This window comes from Dicentrarchus labrax, unplaced genomic scaffold (assembly GCF_905237075.1).
Source record: "Dicentrarchus labrax unplaced genomic scaffold, dlabrax2021, whole genome shotgun sequence".
Classification (NCBI taxonomy): Eukaryota; Metazoa; Chordata; class Actinopteri; family Moronidae; genus Dicentrarchus; species Dicentrarchus labrax.
In genome coordinates this window covers 7,770,848-7,793,559 of record NW_026136703.1, presented here as the reverse complement: position 1 = coordinate 7,793,559, position 22,712 = coordinate 7,770,848, and the positions used below count along the sequence as shown (strand labels likewise).

At 37.9% G+C, this 22,712-nt stretch overlaps 1 protein-coding gene across 3 annotated transcripts in view; it reads right to left on the bottom strand.

The window, feature by feature from the left end:
• Positions 1 to 22,712, bottom strand: part of sntg2 (syntrophin, gamma 2) — an 82,193-nt gene that overhangs the window by 35,256 nt on the left and 24,225 nt on the right. For 2 of the 3 annotated variants that reach the window (XM_051390111.1, XM_051390102.1), the window contains 7 exons: positions 21,339 to 21,476; positions 21,167 to 21,223; positions 20,950 to 21,007; positions 18,516 to 18,559; positions 17,226 to 17,267; positions 15,894 to 15,981; positions 12,724 to 12,812 (listed from right to left, as the gene is read on the bottom strand). In XM_051390111.1, the coding sequence (XP_051246071.1) occupies positions 12,724 to 12,812; positions 15,894 to 15,981; positions 17,226 to 17,267; positions 18,516 to 18,559; positions 20,950 to 21,007; positions 21,167 to 21,223; positions 21,339 to 21,476 (516 nt within the window). The remainder of the gene's footprint in view (positions 1 to 12,723; positions 12,813 to 15,893; positions 15,982 to 17,225; positions 17,268 to 18,515; positions 18,560 to 20,949; positions 21,008 to 21,166; positions 21,224 to 21,338; positions 21,477 to 22,712) is intronic. The other variant, XM_051390118.1, reaches the window with a different exon arrangement.

Here is a 22,712-nt window from a genome sequence, read left to right as displayed (position 1 = left end):
TGGGTTATGAGTACTTTCCGGATAGTGGCAATACATTTGGAGGCAAGCAGGACTCCAAATTACTTTAGAATGCACTTTACGGCAATTCACTATCAGTATAATGGTCAACACTTTCTTTCCCCACTAGCAGCCCAGAATAGAAGTGGGAAAAGTGTCTAATAGGCTACTCTGTGCTTGTAAACACTGTCTCACATTCAAACTCTTTTGTGCTAAAGATTTCTTTTTGACAGTGGCTTGAAGGCTTTATATAACTGAAATAGAATTGATAAAATAATGGATGATTGCTGCATAACAGTGCGTACATCCTTTAGGAAGAATAAAGGAAAGGAGAATGTATTTGTATAGCACCTTTCAACAACAAGGCTATTCAAAGAGCTTTACAAAATACATAAAAAGCATTTTAAGGTTGTAGCTGTTGAGATAAGAACACTTAGTACTTATTGTGCTGTTTAGTAGTTTAAGATTTTACATACAAATTATATAATACCTATTGAATACGATGTATCACTACTGATTAAAGGCCCTGCACACATAGTCCACCCACAGGTGTTTTCACTTATGTTGCCTGAATAGTACTGGACTTCTCCAACGTCTCTCTCACTCACTCTTCTGCTCAATTTGGTGTACCTTTAGGGTGAGACACCTTACCCAGTTATCATTATTAGTGGATATAGTTTGATAAATTCACATAATTCAACATGCATACAGTATTTCAACCCAACTAACACCTGACTAGAGGTCTAATAAGCCAGAGCGATTGAAAACACTTTTTTGGGTGTGCAGAGCCTTTAGTTTGTATGGTAACTAGTAACTATAACTGTTGAATAAATGTAGCAGAGTAAAAAGTACAACAGTTCCCTCTTAAATGTAGTGGAGAAGTATGAAGTTGCATAAATGGAAATAGTGAAGTACAACAGTACAAACATTTCAGTTAAGTACAGCACTTGAGTCAGTGTTCCGATCACTGAAAAACTGAATGTTGCTTGTGCAAGTTTAGTTTGGATTTTGTGACAGTAAGCATACCTGGTACAAATGATCTCAGAGGTCTAAACAGTTCATAATGAAGCAGCAGATCAGACATGTATTTTGGCACTATTTTAAAACTTATTTTCACATTTTCATCTAGGAAAAATCTATGGATTCCAAATCCAAATAAGAAAAATCTCACAAATAAATAACTTATTGAGAATTTAATATCGCGTGGACATATGTTCGCCTTTACCACCAACGTGCGCGCTGGCTTACCGGTATGCTTGATCTGCAGTGAGAAATTAGCATTATAAGGCTCAAATATGTCTTGCGGCTCCAGGCAGATTGTTATTTAAATTTTTTTTCAAATGGCTCTTTTGATAGTAAAGGTTACTAACCCCTTGCTTATTTAGTTATTATAATATATATATATATATATATATAAGTTATTTTTTTTACCTTTTGTTGGCTTTATTGACAGAGACAGCTGTAGAGAGACAGGAAAGGTGGGTGGAGAGAGAGGGGATGACACACAGCAAGGGGCTGCAGATCCCTTGTGTAAACCAACAGTAGGATTTTTAAAAAATCAATTCTCACTGGTCTTATGGATGTGTCTTGGATTGGACTGGTCTCGAATGTGTGGCCCATTAAAAGTGCTGGGGCTCGTCCCCTCCTGCAATTACAGCTGTGACGTATTTTAATGAAAAATATATATTACTTTTTTTCTTGTGTTTCTTACAGAAACATACTTTTACTCTGTTATGTCAAATGCTGATGTGCTGCCCATCCAGTTGCAGAAAAAAAAAAGACATTGACAGCACAATGCAGAGACGGCCTGACCTGGAAACTTAGCAGCAAAAAGCCACTGAGGTGTGCCCAATTACTATGGCCTATGTGAAGGAGCTATTTGGGTTCACGGGACAAAGTCAAAGTACCACGTTGTTGTGCAGAGATTTCCATCAGACTCAAAAAGTACTTTTCACACGCAGCTCTCACTGCACAGCTGATGCACACCTAATGATAAACAAGGTGAAACTGAGCCCTCTCTTCTCTATGATAGAGAGGAGCTCAGTGTCTGCAGTGATGCTGTTGCCCTACTCAACGTCATAGTGGAGAACAACCTCCAGCTAACCCTCTCAGAGAAAGTCAAACTCCTCCATATTCAGATCAAACCCCATGAGAACATCGGAGGCTGAGAGTTGTTTCTCTATTTTGAAAAGGATAAAAACATTATTCTGAAACTATGTCCAACAAATGTCTGAATACGCTATCAATTGAAAAGAGACTAGTAAAAAGACATTCAGAGTTTTATCGTCAAGGTCATAGCCAGATTTGCATCCTCAAACCATTAGGGGCCAAGTTCAGCAGTAAGTGAGCTGAAGTGAGTAATGTAAAGAAACATGCCGATAAATGCCCTGTCCTAAAAACTATCAAATTATTGGATATTGAGAATTTAATGCTACAATTGTTTTATGTGATAACAATGCACTGCGATTTGTTTTAACTGACTAGTTTGTGTCCTATAAAATGTTGTATCATTTCATATGCAAGACTAATTTGTTGAAGATCTTTCATATGTGTGACACTGCATTTAAATTTGTTTTGTTCTATTGAATGATGTATTGTTGTTGTATTGATGTATGTTTTAGACTGCTACACTGTACAGTGTATAGCTCATGACCAAAATACACAGAGCTACCTATAAGCCCGTTGCTGCATCTAGTGGAAAAGTCCCGCCATGTCACTGGTGAGGATTAGCAGCAGCGTTCGGAATCAGCTGCAGTTGTCTGATTTATAGAGACTTGTAAGCATTACAGTAGTCAAGAGTACTAAAGATAAGTACATAAATAAAGATACATTTTTCTAAATCCAGCCTTTAATTCTTCATACATACTCGGTGATAGTAGGCAGATTTCTTAATTTAAAAATCCATGACTACACCAAGATTTCTGGCTTGGTTTGTGGTTTTTAATGCTGGCAACTGAAGGGGAGCGCTGACCTTTAATTGTTCTTCTTTGGGTCCAAGGACAATAATTTCAGTTCAGTTTTGGCACATCTAACCATTAATTTGTTTGATGCACTTATTCAGTGCTTGTACTTTATAGTCACCTGGTGATATCATTATATACACATCTGTGTTGAATGCATAATTATCCTAATTTCAATAAAGGGTTGTCATAATGACTAAAATTTCAGTACTGTTTTATTATTGTTACAAATAAATTAAATAGGTCTCATGGAAGTTTAATTCCTTCACCAAATGTTTTCTGTAAACTGAAATTCTATTACGATGTCTCCTCCAGAGGGTGTGAAGGACTAGCTAGAGCAGCAGTTTGGTTCTGGTCTGCAGAACAAAGCTAAAAACACAACAGCAGCATCACATATTGACATGTTTTGAACTAGGGGGGTTGAATCCAATGAAGGCTGTAGGACATGATGGAGTATATGGAGTAACGAGACTGGAGATTTAAGCAGGGGCCACTCAATTCAAAACCTTGTAAGTCAGAAGGAGGATTTTGAAACAAGCCTTCACTTGTATTGATAGTCAATGCAAAGACATCAGGAGGACATTGGTGTTACATCAGACTAGATTCTGGCAGCTGTGGCTGTTACAGGAACATATTTTTGTGTGTCACTGGCATAGCAATGATAACTTGTGTAGTATTTTTTTTTAAGATCTGGCCAACAAAAGTGGTCCAAGTATTGATCCCTGTGGAACCCCATGTGAACTGTATTCTGTATATTATATTACTCAGATATGAGCAGAAACAGGTATACACCAGCACCTCGACAGCAATGAGGTTCTCAAGACGTTCTAGGAGGCTGTCATTGCTCACAGTATCAAAGGCAACACTCAAATGTAGTGATAGCAGGACAGATATAAGAACAGAATCCATGGCAGTAAACTTAAAATTTGCTATCCTGGTTAGTGTAGTTTCAGTAGCTTAGATAGATGGGTTATGACTTGGATAGCCACCCCCTTTTCCAACAGTTCTGACATGAAGACGAGATTTGAAATATGTCTGTAATTGCTTAGAGTTTGAGGATCAAGTTTTGGTCTTTTCAGTAAAGGAATAATCATGGACATTTAAGCACTAGGTACAATACTAGAACTGAGAGATTTATTGATGATGCTGTGAAGACAGCTTCATAGCAGACTGAACAGTTCTTTTGTGAGGTTGCCTAGAATGGAGTTTAGAGCACATGTGGTTGGGTTAGATTTTTTTAGAAAAAGTGTTAGTATATTTATTAAGCAATGATTAATTCCATTTTTCCATTTTCTATCAAAGTCAGAATTGGTGCTTCACAGCACAAAATACCAGATTGTGACATGTTTAAGAATTTCAAGGTTTAATGAAGGCCCTTCTGAGACTGATGGCTGTGCATCAAAAAGCATTCATTCTAAAGGTCCTGAAGCACAATATGTTGACAAAAGCTTCGATAGCTGGAAGCGCGCCACATTTAAATGCAAATCACACTGCACTTAATGAAGAACAGATGCATTACACATAATCTAATGAGTTACAAGCTAAGGGATTAAATGAGTGAAGCTTTAGCAACATCAAACAGTGAATCATTCCTGCAGCTAAAGATTATCTGTCAGCACAAAATCCCCAAACTCCTGCAAACAGCAAACAATCTGATGTAGCCCCTGTATCATTATATACACAGTACAGGTAGGTGTGCATTCATCACAAAAAAATTAAATTAAAAAAAATCACCTGCCTTCCCCTGAGTTCAAAATGACTTAACATATTACCAAAGTATTTAAAATAGCCTCTGGGTGGAATGTAGTCAAGAGCAGAGAAAAACCGCCTACCTTTGCAAAGTGAGTTGCACATCATTGCTGAACTACAACACGTTGTATGCAGACCCATGTCAGCTTTTCACCAGTAATTAATACATTTGTAAAGAAATTATCATTCTTTGCACCATTTATGTCAACACAGAACAAAATGTTTTAGTCAACTTTTAAGTGGAGCTCTGCAGAGAGGTGGTAAAGTGGCAGGAAATAGAAAACTACCAGGCTGTCAGAGTGGATTATACTGACAAAGATGCCTCTACTGAGGAGCTGGAAAACAGTAACTAAAGCCACAGCGTTGTTTTTTACATCAGTCAAAACCTCCTTCATGGATACTGATACTTCAGAGGTGACATGAACCAAGCATAATTATTTCAAAGCATGTACATGAGTCAGGTAAATGGTCCAGGGTGCAATGAAAAGGAAATATTTGACAGTCATGTCAACAGACAAAGCTCAATGAATTCTAATCACCTACAGTGGAGGAAGATGCAAGTTGTGTGAGTGCTTGGACAGCAAAAAAATTACTGTAATTTTGTGTCAACTATAACAATCTTTCATATTTTAACAACAACAACCAAGACACACTGTAGTCAGTGAGATACAGTCAGTGGAAATCTGAAGATTCAACAAGTCAGAGTGTTAGCCATGTTAGCAGTTCTGTGCTGTACACAGCAATGCCTTGAATTAAAAGCTAAGATCAGCATGATAACATCTTTAAGCTGACAATGCTAAAATACTCATGTTTAAGCAGATTTACCATGGTCACTATTTTAGTTCAACATGTCAGCATGCTGTCTGATGTGTGGTTTTGAATACTGACAAAACTGCCCTGGCCATTAGAGTTTTTAAGTGTTAAATTTTGTTTTAAAATAGTTTGTAAATAATTCGAGTGGGAGTATAGGAGTTTCTCTTTCTCATTAGAGGAGCTCTATTGTGGTAAGGCATGGCAATTTATTTTTTGTTATATCTGTATTTTTTGTTCTAACTGTCTCTCAACTTGCCTCCCTTTTTTGACTTCTTTTCGTACATTTACAGAACGAGTTTCGACACCCCCAGTGAATTCAGCTGACATCCAGCAGTTTTATGTATAGGTATAGAGAGCGATATGAACCTCAAAAAAGCAATGTCTTTTCTGCCAAGAAAATGAGAGCATCATGCACCTCACCCCAGTGTGCCCCTTGTGGCTGCGCCGCATTCGGGTTTATTGGGTCTGCTGTCAATGGAGAAATTGCTGTCTCTTACTCGCTCTACCATTTCTCCCTGTGTGACTGCAGAGTGTTAATGAAAAATGGTGAGATTAGAAAGAAGCCCTTCCTCAGTTCTGAGTAATTCAAAATCAAAAGCATTTACCACTAATGGTTTAGACTGTTCGAAAACACCGTCCTATTTAACTTCACGTGCTGAAAGTATCTAATTTGTGGTAACATTTGGCCTTTTGAAACAACAAAATAGACCCAAAACTGCAAGGAGCATTACTCATACTTGAGCTCTTTATGGAAATGTCTTGGGGTGTTTTGCTCCTTTCAGTAAGTGGTTGTTGTGCACATCATCAAGGTTATGTCGGTAAAAAAAAAAAAACATCCCCAAACCCAGCCTTGGTCCTGGCAGGTAGCCTGCAGCGTTAAAATAAAATGAAAAGATTTGGCACACAGGAGGTCTAACATTCAGCTTGTGCACAATATTGAAGTCAAAAGCAACGTTTCAGCTTCAGCAGCTAGAGATGCCTTATAGCCTTTTTCTTTGTTAGCTTGCAAGTTAGCTGGCAAGTAGGCACTTGAACAATTTGGTGAGTGTGTTAAATTACAGATGTGTCTGCAGCCTGCTATGGTCCAGGGTTGTTCAAATATTTTTCTTTGAATGTTTTATAAATGCAACTAGTAACTCTCATAACAAGTATCTTTAAAAGGACATTGATATTTCAATAACAAAAATTCTTGTTAATAATAACATCCAACTATGAAGAGCAGATTATAAAAGCAGTATTAACTGATTTATCTTCTTGGGGGCATCAGAAAAAACAAAACCACAATTACTAAAAGTAGATATGTATCTCCTCTTTTAGAGCTGATATGGCTTACGTGCTAGCAAACAGTTCACATATTCAGCATTAATGGAATGGAAGCATGTTTCTGGTCACCTGACAGTTCAGGTCCAGTATTCACTCCACATTTAGCTCTGTTTTGGCCTCCACCAACTACTGAGAAAGATATCTGGCTCTTTAGCAGCTAAATACATTCACTAGCTAGTCGCTAACTGTGTTCAGTGTTGTTCAGCGTTGGGACAACAGGGGCCTTCCCCCATCCTAGCTGATTGACGCAGCACTCTTCCTCCCCCTTCTTTCACAGACTGTTTGCTAATGTACTGGGCATAGACATAGTTTCAAGTAACTTAATGGACTTACAGGACTGTTTAACCTCTGTTAATGTTAATGTACTGATCAGTTATATTTATTACGTGATGTTGATATGATTAATGTAGGTTATGGATGTAACTGTAGTCTCTGAGACAGTGCTAAGGTGATGATAGTTAATGTTATGTCACAGACACCATCTCTGCATGCAACTAACTCCCCATCTACTCTGCGCCATTAATCTAAGATCTCACACACACCTAAATTTGGCCTAAACCTTGGCACACATGGGGAAAGGAAAATTAAATCTCATGCTCCTCACTCCCCTTTGTATCTAACCAACACCGGTTTCATGCATAGGTGAAACATATGGTCAGAGAGAACAAAGACACACACCTTTTCTGACGTGCAATTCCGCATGCACACACAGGCCCTTTTAGTTAAATTTCATATTGCGCGTTTCATTTGTTTTGCTTTTATCGTCTTTCTTATAAATGCTTGTATTTATACATGCTTACCTATTTAATTTCACACAACAGTGCGTGATATTAGCCTCTTGTATGCAGAATTCCAAATCCTTCCACTGAAGTCATTAATGGTAATTTTGGTTATAGTTTTTAATTTAATTATTAATCACATTTCCAAATGTATAGTTTAGTTTATTTCATTAGACAGAATCAATGAATTATTTGCTATTGTTTCTCTTCTTTAAGGGTGGTGCCCTGAGGAACTTTATTAATCAAAGTTATTATATTATTACTTTTTATATATATATATATATATATATATATGTAGATGCATCCATAAAAATGTTTTCTATCCAGAATTCTCATTTAAGTAAAGTATATGTTTATTCAAAGTGTCAAAGTGACAGTCAACAGCAAAAAAAAAAATAATTAGATTTCCTCTCTCCTCTTTTACTGTACAGAATGTGCCAAAGTTGTGTAGTACATGTGGAGGTCATTTAGCATTCCAACCCGTGCTCAACCAGGCTTAATGACCCTCTCTATTACAGACTATTTCATACGATGCAGAGTTGCTTAATGGCATGCAATGTTATTTTTTTCTTTTTGGGGAAAAAAAATAAAGTTATGGGTTGCCCTACTTTCCTGCAAATCTCTATCTGGAGGCTTTCCATCATTACACTCCGAACATTAAAGTGCATTCACAACGAAAAAACGACAACAAGCAATTACTCTAAGAACAAAAACAACCACTCACATAATAGTCCTTATTTGCAAGGCAAGAAGAATCTTGCTTGATATGAGCAAAACCTAACTGGAGGCCAGCTCTTGCTATTTTGTGTTTTTACATGTTATGTTATATTTGGAGTCTTCAACTAGAGAATTAAATGTATAGATCCCTGCTAGAGCTGGCTGACCTATTATGTCACTCTGAGTCATTGCTCATTTGTTCTTGCATAGGCATGTATCAGGGTTTTTTTTTTCCTCAAACCAAGTGCACATACTGGGAATTGGAAGAATTGCAGACCATCCAAAGGCCCAGTGCACAGGGATGTTTTTCCTTCTCCATCTCCTGGATTTAAATGGAAAGACTTTAAATCTAGATTACCTATGAAAGGTTAAAGTGGCCACCTGCTGTCCCTCTTGCTTTCTCTGAATAATTCATGTCAAGAGATGAGCAAGAGATGCAGTCTTTACAGCTAATCTTTTCATTATAGATTAACATATTAATATGCAATATCCCAAGCCTTACCATTAAAAACTGTGAAATATTGGCTCCTCACCCTTCACAGTAAGTAACGTTTGGCCAGAAGAGCTCTACAGCATCGTCAAGTCCAATCTGCTTGATATTTCTGCAGCATGAGCAACAGTTGTACCTATAGATATTTATTTAGTCATTATGAGTGTTAGCTGAGTCATTCTTCTAGGATGTGAAGTTAAAGGAAGTGCTGAATTTGTCCTGTTGATACAGGGGATGGGCTGACTGTATCACATTGTGCTTTGGTAAGATTGATTGGTAAAATTCCTCTGTGGAATCAGCAGCTACGGTGAAACTACTCCCTCCTATCATTCCAGCGGTGTATACTGTAATCTCATCCATAACCACTCTAAGATCAAGCAAGCTCAAGGAGCAAATAACAGCTTTGCAGGATAACATGGAACAAATGAATTATTTTGATTGTTCTTTTGACCCTAAGAAAGCACAGCCACTGACTGAACTGGTTTTACAGGAGATTAAACAGGCATTTGTGTTGTTGTATTGCTATTGTGTGCAGAGATCACACATGAATCATGTGGCTGTTGACATGAGATGAAAATTAAACACATTGGAATTCCCCACTTTCAACATTCAATAATCAATGAATACACTTTAGTATTCATTTTTTTCCAATATCGTGTGCCATTATGTGGCATATGTAGACAAATCAAATCAAATCAATCAGTTAAATACTCTAAGTAAAAAATAAAAATAAAAAAAAAATCACCCAGACTTATATGCATTTATATGAAGGAGTACACACAGGAGTTGTCTACAACATCCACAAAACTTGCATATAGTCACTGTAGCAGTGTAGCTAACACCCTATTTACTTTTATCACCCTCGAAACTATTCTGACATCAGTGCATGGTGGAAGAACAACAGGGAGAGCTTGGTTGAGAAGTTTAATCTTCGTCCCTCTGCCAGGGGACCAGCTCCACAGCAGTCAGCTATCAGGGTTGGGACCCACATTCTGGACAGCCAAACACTGTCCTAGCATATATGCATAGAGGGCGTTATGGATTACTTCACATTTAATAACAAGTCAAAGTCAAAGCGGATTTGTATGAGCCATAGTCCACAAAGAGAGGCAGAGGCTCAGGCAGCAGCTGATAGTGCTGCTGCTGCCCAGCTAGTGGTTAGCCCTGCTGAGCTAGCTAAAGTGATAAAAGCAGAAAGTTTCTATAGCCAATGAATAGAGTTGATTGGTGGTATTTATGCCCCTGCTGCCTACCAACGCTAAGTGAAATCCTGTCACTAATGCAGTGAGGTTCACTGTAAACTGCAGGGTTTTATCTGATTCTGGTGGGTGTGTGTTACAACAGGTACTTTCTTCACTGATAAACCACCAAAAAATGAATTCATGTTTTATGAACAACAGTACGGCAGGCTACTTCAGTAAATGTTTTGGTAATCTAAAGCTGTGTTTACACATTGCCAGAAATGTACATAAAGAAGGGGTCATGTTTTATGTCCTTTAGGCTCTTTGCCCATTGTTCTAAGTTACAAATAAAATGTAATTAGTTACTAATTACAGACTTTTCACTGAAAAAACAATTAAATTACTAATTGCTCAACATCAAAACTAATTTTAAAACAGTGTAACAAAATATCTGGTCTCAACACCCAGATGTCACATTCTGTATTTAAACGTGTAGAAACAGGAAATTAAACTGTGTGGCCAAACAAACGGCCAGCCTACAGTTTGGAGGTACTTATGGTGCGTTCCATTTACCTCAGAAATTGACCACATTCAAGTACAACAAGTCAGAAAACCAAACTCTAGCCAGGTTAGTCCTTAGCCATTGTTAGCAATACCATTTGAAAACAACGCGTTACGTAGTACTTTGCTCATACGAACATGTCCACAGACAGAAGCGCTAATAAACAGTATATCACTACAGCGTTCATTTAGTTGAGCAGCCATCTTGGATTTCTGAGGTTGGGGTTTGAGAGGTTCTTCCGACCTTCCTAGTTGGTAATTTGATTTCAGGGGGCGTTCCAGTTGAAATTTCCAAATAGAAACTCAGAAATTTAGATTTCCCAGTTCAAATGGAATTCACCATTACTCAATAGTTATGTCTGGTGATAGAGCTAAGCTTGATGCATTATCCTGACTGTTAACCTACACACATGCCCTTCAACACTCAACAAATCCCAGGTGTTTCTGAATGTAGGTTTACAGTGGTTAGCAAGAATGCTAATAAGACACAACAGGTGAATTATTCAACTATGGTGTGAGGCTAAACACCTCCAGCCCCTGCACCGTGTCTGAAACCAGACTGTCTACTGAACTCACTGAAAAATTCAACTATCTGCTGGTAAAACAGCAAACTATATTCTATATAACCTATATTCCCTGCTATGCCGTGTAAAATGTCTCCTGTCATCTCCTCAACTCTGTGCTGTTAGCCTGGTTGGACCTGCAAGAATGGGACTACTTACGCCTTTATAACTGTTATTAATACATAGACTTTTGTGATTTCAGATAAATCCCAGCCATACTCCGTCCTACTTTAACTTAACAAGGGGTCTAAGTCAGGGTTTTCATCATTTGACATTGTCATCATTTCCTCATGAGAGACAGACCCAGACATTTTGGCTTGTCAAACAAGGAAAACTACTGGTGGAATTAACATTAACAATTCCATTCCATTTAGGTGAGCCAGTTACAGGGCTCTCGTATTATGCAGGCTCACTCACGGACATGTCTTCCTGGGACACTTGATGGAATGAAGCCATTGTTAATGTTTTCCTTTCTACTTTGACTGTCTTTGACTTTTGAATGTCTACTCTGAAAAACGGTCTATTGCACTAACTGGAACCAGAATAAGACCTGCATTTGTGTGGCACATTTATCTTGTGCTTGTCACTTTGTGTGATGCAGAACGAGGTCCAGATGCAGATGAACTATTTCTATTTGAATTTAAATGTCTATGCAGCCTTGGCTGACATACATGTAAAAATGCTAACCATTTTTAGATAGAGGAGCCAGATGGAGATTCTGGCTGTTCCACCTGAGCCTTTGAAACAACACAAAGTACTCCTAGATCAGGTTTTGAATTGTCTTGTAATGTATTTTTATGCCCATTATAAATATACATAACATATACATTAAGAAGCTTAATTAACAGAGCATTACACATACATACTTCAAAAGCTAGGCCACTCACTCACTCACTCACTCTCTCCTGGTTCATGTACGCACAGCAGGACAGGCTCTATACGCAGGACGATCATTTGTCAATGTGAATGGTACTGACAGTCTTAATGGACTCCTAATGGGCTTAATGCACCGATAGTATAGACTGCACATCTATAAAATTGCAAGCCAAGTATATGTTCACAGAGCATCATCATGTCTAAAGCTCCAACCATATGATTTTCAAAATGTAACTGTAGCTGATGTTATGTTTAAATGACAATTTAGCAATCGTCATGTACACACTTAATTCTTCATTCTGACAAAACTCACTGGTAACACAAAGCGACAGGGCTGCTTTAAAAGTGCTGCTGATTCAAAAGCATATTTAACTTTGAAGTGAACTAGTCTGTCAAGATATTTTACTAACACATTATTTAGAAGGTAGTAATTATAGTAGTGAATGAGCCCCTTCGGATGTGTTACAAATATTAACATTTCACATTTACAATTAACATTTTCTATATATTTTTTTAAACATGCACCAACTTAAACATCAAACACAGAACTCCAGATCATTTTGGCTTAGTCTACTGAAATTAGAGAAATTAAATTAAATTAAATTAAATGTGAAAGCGTCAGTTACTTAAAAATTAAAAAGATAGCTACTGATTGGGAGACAAATCCAACACAATCCATCATTATACGGTGAACATCAAATGAATCTTTCTTACTGTGTTGTTTCCATTTCCATTTAAATGTAAGCCACTGTCAAAGAGTGGAGAGGAAACTCGGCTGTGATCAGTGGACGGCCCAGGAGAACCTGAGAAAGAAAGGAGAATGCTTCATGTTCTTTACAAAAAGACTTCTGAAGAATCACTGTTAAACATTTAGTCCAACTTCATGTTGTGTCTATTATTATTTAATTCCTTCAGAAACAAAGAGAATCACCTAAACCCCAAACACCACGGCCCAGTTCATAGTGCTGAATTTTAAGGTTTATTATTGACTTCCTTCTGTTGCCCTGCCTTTAAGCTGTGCAGTGCATTGTAGGTCGCGGATAGCATCCAAAACAGACAAATGCTGCTCTTTGATAAGATATTAGCTTGGCGGTAGAAGACCTGCCTTCTGATTTGGTCACACTCAGAAAACGGCTTTGGGCCTTTCCTGCTTGTCATTTGTGCCATGGTAAAACAAAGGACGGCTTAAAGAGAACACAACTTGAACCTTTTCGTTCTCAGGCAACAAAAAACGATTCACCGGCCAAACAGCCTACAGCAAAAGCTGAGCATCCCTACACTGACGCCTTCCTATGAATGTTAACTTACCCACAAGATATGAAGACTGGATTTCTCACAGCTCTCGTTTATCAACCGAACTAAAAATATTCGTGCCATCTATTAGTATTTATTATTTGTCTACATCTGTGTTCTCTTCATAATTAGGTAGATTGTACAAAATTATCATCATGTGGTGTTCATTCACTTTTTTCTTGCAGTTAATTCATAAGACAACAAATATTGGTGGCTTAGTAGTCTGGATATTAGCTTAGTTTAGGATACAGACTTGAAGCAGGGAGAAACAGATTGCCTGGCTCTGTCCGTGTAGTTCAAAGCTCCCTAATGAAAACGTTATATTTATTTTGTTTAATTTGTCCAAAAAATTTGGTTCAAAAGACGTTCACTGTCAAGTCATACAAGAATTTAGTAGAATCAACTAATCTTCTCTTATAATGTAACATAAATATAAGTTTTATTTGTTTCAAATTGATTAAACTTAAAATGTCTATTTCTAGTTTTTATTTTCAGTCAATTTCAGAACTTAGAAACACTAGCTTTTCCAACATGTTCAACGAATGTACTGTACAGAGTTCAATCAACCCATTAAATTAAGTTTCTAAATAAACATGATTAGCATATTGGCAGACTTCTCAGCTTGCATTGTTTGAGAGTTAAAACTCTCCTAAGACCCTTTTTTTAATATTGAGAAGAAAACCTGTATGATGGAAACTTGCTGTGTCTCTAATACAGTGGTTCAAGACCACCACTAAGGTTCACCAAAGATTCAAGGGGGGGTCTCTAGGCCTTCTTGGTTTTAAGGGGTGCTAGAAAACTTAAAAATATATACAGTAGGCCTATATCTCAGCATTTGGTTCACTTCTGTAAAGTAAATTGTCTAATAGAACAATCGCCATATAGTTGCTGCCTCTAAGCATCAGGGAGAAAAAAACTGAATTTGTCAAAAAAGAAGCTTATTACATATTTATGATTGTTATAAAAAATACATAATGCAGACAGAATTGTATAAAATTCTCTAAACAGGAACTAATCTGTCCAAAATTCATCTACATCACTTGTTTTACACAAACCTGCAGTTACTGAGTCCACGATTTGGGTTCATTGAACAGTTTTGAATGTAATATGAAATATCCATAATATATGTCAGTGGTCGTCAGTAAGCCGAATGATAGAAAAGGGATCCTTTGAGAAAAAATGTTGGGAGCCACTGCTCTTAAACACTTCACAAGCTAAAACCATCAAATGGTGCTTGAAAAATTACTTAAACCACACCCACACAGAGTGTGTTAAACTCACAATATATAAATAATAGCTAGGGATATGTTTTTTTTTTCAAACTTTAACTTCTAAAGTAAACAATTACCAATGCTAAAATATAATAAAATATTTAGTCATGAATATTTAAGCTTATAAAGAAACAGATTTAAGTTTTCAGTGGCTATAAGTTATGACACGACGTGTGTGACACGACATCCCAGTGTAGCAATGGGTGTATGTGTGTAAGCCAGACTGTCCCCAGTACTGACATTATACTGTCTTCTATGTATGATCACTATCCACAACACAAAGGTTGATATTTCTGTTTTAACAAGTTTTGTTTTTTTATTATAACTAAAAGTTAAAATATATCTCAGATTTGAAGCTAAGAATGCTTCCTTTTCTTAATGTGTCTGATTTGTCTGATCTATTTGTTTTAGTGTAATTTCTTGTAAGTCAACTGTCTTGTGTTTGTGTCATATTTATGTTGAAAAAGAATGTTAGTTTTACTACACTTTGCATTGTATAGCTGATCTTATGTATTTGCAGGGTACTCTTATGAATAAGAACTTTGCTCTCAATTGGGTCTTCCCTGATTTCTATCTATATATAGGTTTCTATCTATATCTATCCATTTATTTCAGGTTAGCTACCCCCTCCACTGCGCAGTAATTTAGATTAGACACACTTTATTTTCCCTGTGAGGAAGGCTTGGGCAATGGTGCTCTACACAGCTGAAATCAACTTCTTTACAATATATATCAACAAAACCATATATAGTACACCAAAGACACAATCATAAACACATAAAAGAAAAGAAAACACAAGTTGAGTTGCACAAGCAGCACAGCTAGCTGAGCAGTGCCACCGGAAACAGTGGTCATGCGACATAACACTTAATATAAAAAAAGATAAAGCAGTCCCACTTACTATAAAACCATGCTTAAAATTGCTAAACTTTTCAAAATTCACTTTTTTTCTTAAGAGCCGCTTCAAATTTCTCATTTTCAGATTTGCTATCATTTTTTCACCTGTCTCACCTTTTACCGGCTCCACATGGCCGATTTTAGTGTCTGTGTTTTCATTCTCTTCAAGCTGCTGAAGGTAACTACAGGAGCAGGCGATTGCAGCTCTGGGTGTTTCTGACATTACTGCTTGCCTCAAGCCACTGAGCATAACAATCTATTACTTTGAAATAAATGCTCATCTACTGAACTGCTTTAAAGCGTCAAAGTGGGCAAAAAGACAATCTCCCGTAAATGTGCTTTATTCCTTTATTGCCAAAAATGCTCAGTGGAATGAAGTTTATTGTGAGCTTGCATCGCATTAAAACTAAAAAGGACTCTTACCTAGAGGCAGCTTCAGAAATGATGGAACTTCTCGCAGGTACCGAACAGTGATGGTGACCTCATCTCCTGCAGTGCGTAAGAGGTGAACCTGACAGGAGCGAAAAAAAAAAAAAAAAAAAAAAAAGAAGAGAGAGAGAGAGAGAGAGAGAGAGAGAGAGAGAGATTGAGATAGATAGCAAGAGAGAGATTGTGAGTGATGCAAAGAGATAAAATTTAATCTGAAACAAGCCACATTCATGTCAAGCTGTACACAGCTTGTGCAAACAAAATAAAACAGGGGATGAGTGAAGAATATGAAATCATACGTTGCAGCCTGACAGAAGTGGCTTCACTTAAATCATCAAAGTCAGAACTTGAAGGCCGGCATTTCTCTCATGACAGGCGGCAGCAAAGTGACAGATGACACCACAAAGTAATTACGCTCTGAATGTCTGATTATCTGATGTCTACGTGATGTAGAATTTGTCCTCAAAGATGTCGAGTCATAGTTTTAAAGAGGCGTTCGAGTAAGGTTGGGTTTACAGGAAAATATATAAAAATCTGTCCATCTTCCATGCATCTTGGAAAAGAGAGAAAATGAAAGAGCAAATCAGACACTTGACGGTCACATTTAACAAACAAGGTCTCTTCCACGTACCCTAAATGCACATCTGCTATCAGATCTCTCACTATCCTCTCCAACACGATTCGGTAGCCCTTGTTACTTTAGCCTGAGCATCTGTCAGTGCTGTGAGTGTGACAGCCTGCCATTAAAAGCTCTGGATTTTGTTCTGAAGAGAAACTGCTCATTATGTGTTTTGACGCTCTGGAGGTGAATATAGTGAACAGCTGTTTGGGGCTGCACGAGGAGACAGAGATGACAGACATGGGAAGAGTGTGCGCTTGTGAGAGTGTGCTTGTGAGTGAGTGTGTGAGTGTGAGTGTGAGTGTGAGTGTGTGTGTGTGTGTGTGTGTGTGTGGGTGTGGTGTGTGTGTAGGGGTGGGTGTAGGGGTGGGTGTAGGGGTGGGTGTGGGGGTGGGGGGGCAGATGGGGGATGGTGGCAGATAATAAAGAAAATATTTAACAAGAAGAGAAGCTAAATAGTATAAAAACGCTGTCAAATATTAGCGCCCTCAATTGCTGTGCAGCTTTTCATACCGATCTTCATCTTCAATCTTTTCAATTTGGTACAGCGTAAACCAAATACAACAGTCTCCTGCCAAGAAGACAATGCAGATTGTTGAGGCGCACCTCTGTGTTGATAGCTACTGGGATTTAGGACCCTTGGGAGAAGGATGGAATGCAATGGATAGATGGAGAAGGGTATTGGCAAATTAATTAGAGTTACTCACAACTTCCTCATGAGTACAAGGCTCTACATTTATGCCATTGACCTAAAGAAACCAACAGAGAGAGCAGAAAAGTAAATAAGTAAACTCAGTCTATACACTGGAAAAAGTGTGGAGGCTAGGTGACTTCATATTATGGATGGGTTACTGAACAGGACTACTGGGTGTGCTGGGACTTTCAAACCTCTGTATGAAATTAATTAACTAATTAATTACTTACTTACTTAACATTTCTACAATCAAACAACTGCAAAGAGACAGAACACACCCATAAAGAGATAGAGAGACAGCACAAACACAAAGATACACAAAATGACTGCAGAGACACAAAAATGACAACACAAAGGGATGCCAAACAGCCACAGAGACACACAACCACCTTAAAAGGCATAAAGTGACCACAAGAGACATAAAGCAACCACAAAGAGACGCAAAGCGACCACAAAGAGATGTGAAGCGACCTCAAGAGATTAAAAATGACCATAGAGTCTGGGTGTCTTTGTAGGAGGTCTACATGTTTGCATGTCTGTGGTACAGGGGCCCATTGTCTCAATCTGTCCACGGCTGTGCGCTATAGCAGCTATTTATTAATATTATTACATATTAGATTAGAAAGTTTCTGAGCCCACCCCTGATTTGCTGCCTTTCCTGTCATAGCATAAAGTATGTAAATAGCTGCAATATTCTGAAGTGTGACAATTCAAATAAGCCACTGCAAATAAATGTGAAACAGTGGTGAACCAAAGGTGGAAGCAATAGCAATTCAATTCATAATACACTTCATAATGTCTTCCAATATGAATGTTAATATTGCTTGGCTGTCCAATGAATCTGCTTGATATTCTAGATAAACAGCACATCCAATAAACCTGCCAGACAGATTCAAATTACATTTTTAAAAGATTAAATGAATGTCATTATTAAACACTTCTGGGTTTTGATGGTTATTCTAATGAAGAGAAACTATTATTTGTTGGTGACCTTATAATAAATCTACCACAGAATCTGACACTGAGGTATTTTGTTTAGTTAAACTGAAAGTGTGTGTTGTGATTCAGTGAGAATATATTTGAACTCAGGATTATCTCTTCAAAAGTGCAGACACACATTAAAAGACTCATTTGATTAAAATCATGCCGTTCAAATTTAAAAAATGTCCTCCTCCTTTTTCATGAATGAAATTACACTCTGTCAAAACAGAAGAGGGTTGAAATTAAGATGCAACAAGTTACGACTCTTGGCACGGACCCGAATCAACCTCGAAGCAAATAAGTCATGAACTGATGTACCAACCTGCAACACAGCGTCCCCGACGAATAGCTTCCCCGTCTGATCGGCTGCAGGCGTCGAATGTCAAGTGTCAGAGGTTAATGAAAACATTAGAAAATAATTGCTCATTTCATACGTGGTAATGTGGTGGAAATAGCAATCAGTGTCTCTGTCTGACTAATCTCTGGCAACATCCTACAGCTCAGAGAAAGAACACAAGAAAGCATGAAATTTGAAACTAATCAGGATATAAACTCATTTGGAGCGGCACGAGAAAACAATGAAAGCTCTGTTGTGAAAAGATTCTTAAAGCTCTGTGAAAAGGGCTCTTAACGTCCCCGGGGGGATATGAAGACATGATTCTTCCGTATGCAGAAAGGTATTAAGGGCCAAATTACAGGGAGTTGATTCGCACATTCACATGACGCTCTGCTCATCCTAACAGCATACTGAAAGGTCACGAGTTCCTACAAATTTACTGACAAACATAAAGCATCTTCTCTTCCATCTGGCTACTGTTTACTTGTTCACAGTGTTTCTCTTTACACAGGAAATCTACTGTACACCTAATAAACAATAAAGTATTACAACATGTCCTTTTCTCGTCTTTTAGAGCAAACTATGTTTCCTCCCGGGTACCTTCACCGCTTATTATTGTACTTATTGGCTTTGTACATAATAGTAGATTGTCCAACTAATGATAATTCATTTAGAAAGAAATCTGTCACAATTTAGGGGGGGGGGTAATTTGCTTTGTTTCTGAGAGTTAGAGGAGCTGGAATTAGGGCATGTTTAGCCTAGCTTAGCACAGACTGCCAACAGGAAAACAGCTAGTCAACACCTCTAAAGAAGACTTAATTACCCAGAATTGTTTGTTAAATTAAAGTAGTTTTTCCAACCATAAAGCTACTGAATGGGAAATAAAAGACCAAAAAAAGAGCCCATGCAAAGTTCTTAATGTTTACAGAGGAGCGATAGAAAGCATCCTGACTGGAAACATCACAAACTGGCATGGGATGTTCACGGCCCAGGGCAGGAGGACTCTGCAGCTGGTGAGTAAAACTGCCTAGAAGATGATTGGTACTCAGTATCAGTGATATTGGTGAAGTGAGGTGCCTGCGCAGAGCCCAAAGGATACTGAAATACCACCTCAGCCACAGCCTGTTCACCCGGCTGCCATCTGGGAAGAGGATCGGAAGCTTCCGCTGCCGTACCACCAGACTTAAAGACAACCTCCCTCCTCAGGCTGTGACACTTCCCAAGAATTCATCATACAAATGAGTTGTTTTTTTTAATGCTTTATTTATCCATTTTTATTTTGTTTTGTGCTTTGTCTTCATTAATGAAGATAAGAATATAAGAAAATAAGATGATGAGAACTGTTATCTTTTTGTTACCTTAGAACAAGCCTTTTGTATCAACAGGCACCAAGAGTCGCCTTCCATTGACTCCACCATGTTGAACCACCATGTTTCTACAGTAGACCAGATAAACCAAACACTGGCTATAGATAGAATCGCTTGCATGTTTTTGTGCTAAATCCTATATACTGGTCCTTTAAATGGTTTGTACCCATACTTTTTAAGAAAGTAACGGCAACCATTTTTATTTTTAGGGGGAGTTATGTGCTGGAACTATTTCATAGCGAACAAGAGCACAGTGACTATGTGCATCTTTCTGGTGTCAATAAGGTTGCCAGATTTGGTACACTCGTATACCAAATCCCTGTAGAACCACAAACTGCTTATTTTACATTTCTGCAACAATGTAGCGTCTTTATGCTAAACTAGGCTGAACTCCTGATTCCAGCTCTCGTTCACTCGTCATGAGAAGCACCGCTTCAGCCTGTTCAGTAATCTATAGCTCTGGAGGGGGGTTTCCAAAGTCTAAGAAAATAATCCAGATGATGTTAGGGTTTAAAGACTACAAATATATGACAGAAAGTCTGTGTCAGGATCTGGTGTTTGAAAGATGTGAGCATTTACCAGGAAAGGAGGGTCAATTTCAAGACACTTTTGAATAGCATTATGGGAAAAGTAGGTTCTCTCTGCTTCCATTTCTGACCATTTTTAAAATCTGTCCCTCACAAATTTTCCCAGCTTTGAAGAAATGCAACAATAAACCACTGGCACCACATGAGATTGATATCAAACTTTTCATCTCACCTTGTTGGAAAGAGCACAGAATTGCTAATTGTTAAACTTTTGAACTATTTCTCTCTCTCTCTCTCTTCACTGACTGTTTTTCCCTTTGATTGTGTCCTAACCTAATGAAATGAATCATGCTCTCAAAATGCTCAAAATTTCATTGTGAACTCAAATGTCAGCTGTAAAACATACAGTGCTTCTCCCTAATTTCATTAACATTTCTATAATCAGCTTGATTAATGACATTTACCACTGCATTGAAAACCATTTCCATATCCACATTGCAGTAGGGATATAAAATACTTTCTTACCTACTTGATCTTTGAAAATCTTTGAAATAACCACAGGCACGTTGTGCTCAGCCCCTCCCTGAAAAGCATAAGAGAAAGGTGGGAATGAAAGGTGTTAAGATTCGGTGCTGAAATTGGCTGCCAAAACTGTATTCTCAGACAAACAGTCAACTCTGCATGCCAAAGCCTCTTCATTTCCACTTTAGTCTCTCCATAAATCAAAAACTTATCTGCTTACTTTGATGCTTAAGCCCAGGCCGCCAGTCGCCTGTCTTCGCAGTACAACAGTTCTGTGCTTTAGAAAGTGGGAGTTTCTTATTGGCAAAAAGATATTGTGAACATTGAAACAGTATTCTGGAGTTATGCGGCATGAATTACAATGGAAGTCTGGAGCCTTCTGGCGCACTTACATTTACTTGGGATTCACTTCCACTTGTGCAAACCACATCCAGCTTCTGTATGGTTAATACCTCTTTGGTCAATTTCAGACAGACATCATAGGTATTGTTGGTCTCCTCATTGTACAGCAAAGCAATTCCAGATTTTGTCTGTTGGAATTGAGAAGAGCATTGACATTTTGCCAAGCAGAGCAATTATATACACAATGAACATTTTAATCCTCTTTTCTCAATGTGTCATTTGTGTACCCCATTCAACTGGTCTAGTTTTGGGTTAATTGGTTTTGCCTGATGTGAACCTTTGTGTAACAGAAAAGGATCGTATGCTTTGAATTTTTATATCTTTACCTTCCAAAAAAAAGGGATGCAAAAATGTTCAGGAAATTGAACTAGACAGGCTAACTCTGGGGACAGAAATGACGACAACAGCCGACTGAGATAAAAGAGCACCAACATCACACTTTACACTATGACAATCTCTGAGTAATACCTGTAAACGTAACACAGTGCAATTTAATCCCACCCTCGAATTTAATGCATTATTCTCTGATCTTTCACTGCTCAGTCACTATCTGCAAACACCTAAAGCCAAACAGCCAAACCTCCCAGCAGCTCTAATGATTTAGAAATAGCCTCAATACTTTTGTCTAGAGATTAAGTGAATAACTGCCAGATGGAGTTCTACAATGCTGTTGGTCACATTTCAGATAGCATAGCTGAGTGGTTCCTAACCATTTTTCTTTGTCAAACGTACCCCTTTCATTGAAGCATAGTCCGAATGGGTTCTTCTGAACTTAATTTATCAGGTTTTCAATAAAAATACCTTTAAATGTTTTGCTCCACACAGGTGCAATAAACTTAGGCAGGATTAAAAGTTGGATTTGATTTATTTGGCAGCTTTTAAGTTTTTATTTAGTCCACCATTGACCATATTCCTGTACCTCCAGGGGTTAGATCTGAGTGAGGTGAACATCTTTACGGATAACTCGGATTGCATTACCACTTGGAGTGGCATAAGCGGGATGTTTCAACCATTTGTTAGTTCCTTTTAGCAAACTATTTTAGCTTCTTTTCTCACTTCCTAACTTCACAGCATGTGGTCTTCAGGTGTTGCATCATTCTCAGGTTGGGAGTAGCATGTTCTGTACAGTCTGCCTTTGGTAGTTGATATGAATAGAATACAGATGAGCCTCCTGCCAATTTGTAAATCTGTTGCAGGTTAATTTGCCTCAGAAGCAAATATGAAAAATTCTATTAACATCAAGTCAAAACGTGTCTTTTATGACCAAATATCCACAAAACATGACATTCTCATCAGCCTCAGCTTTCCTTTCCACTAAGTTAAACTAAGGTGTTGAACATGGTTAACATTATACCTGCTAAACA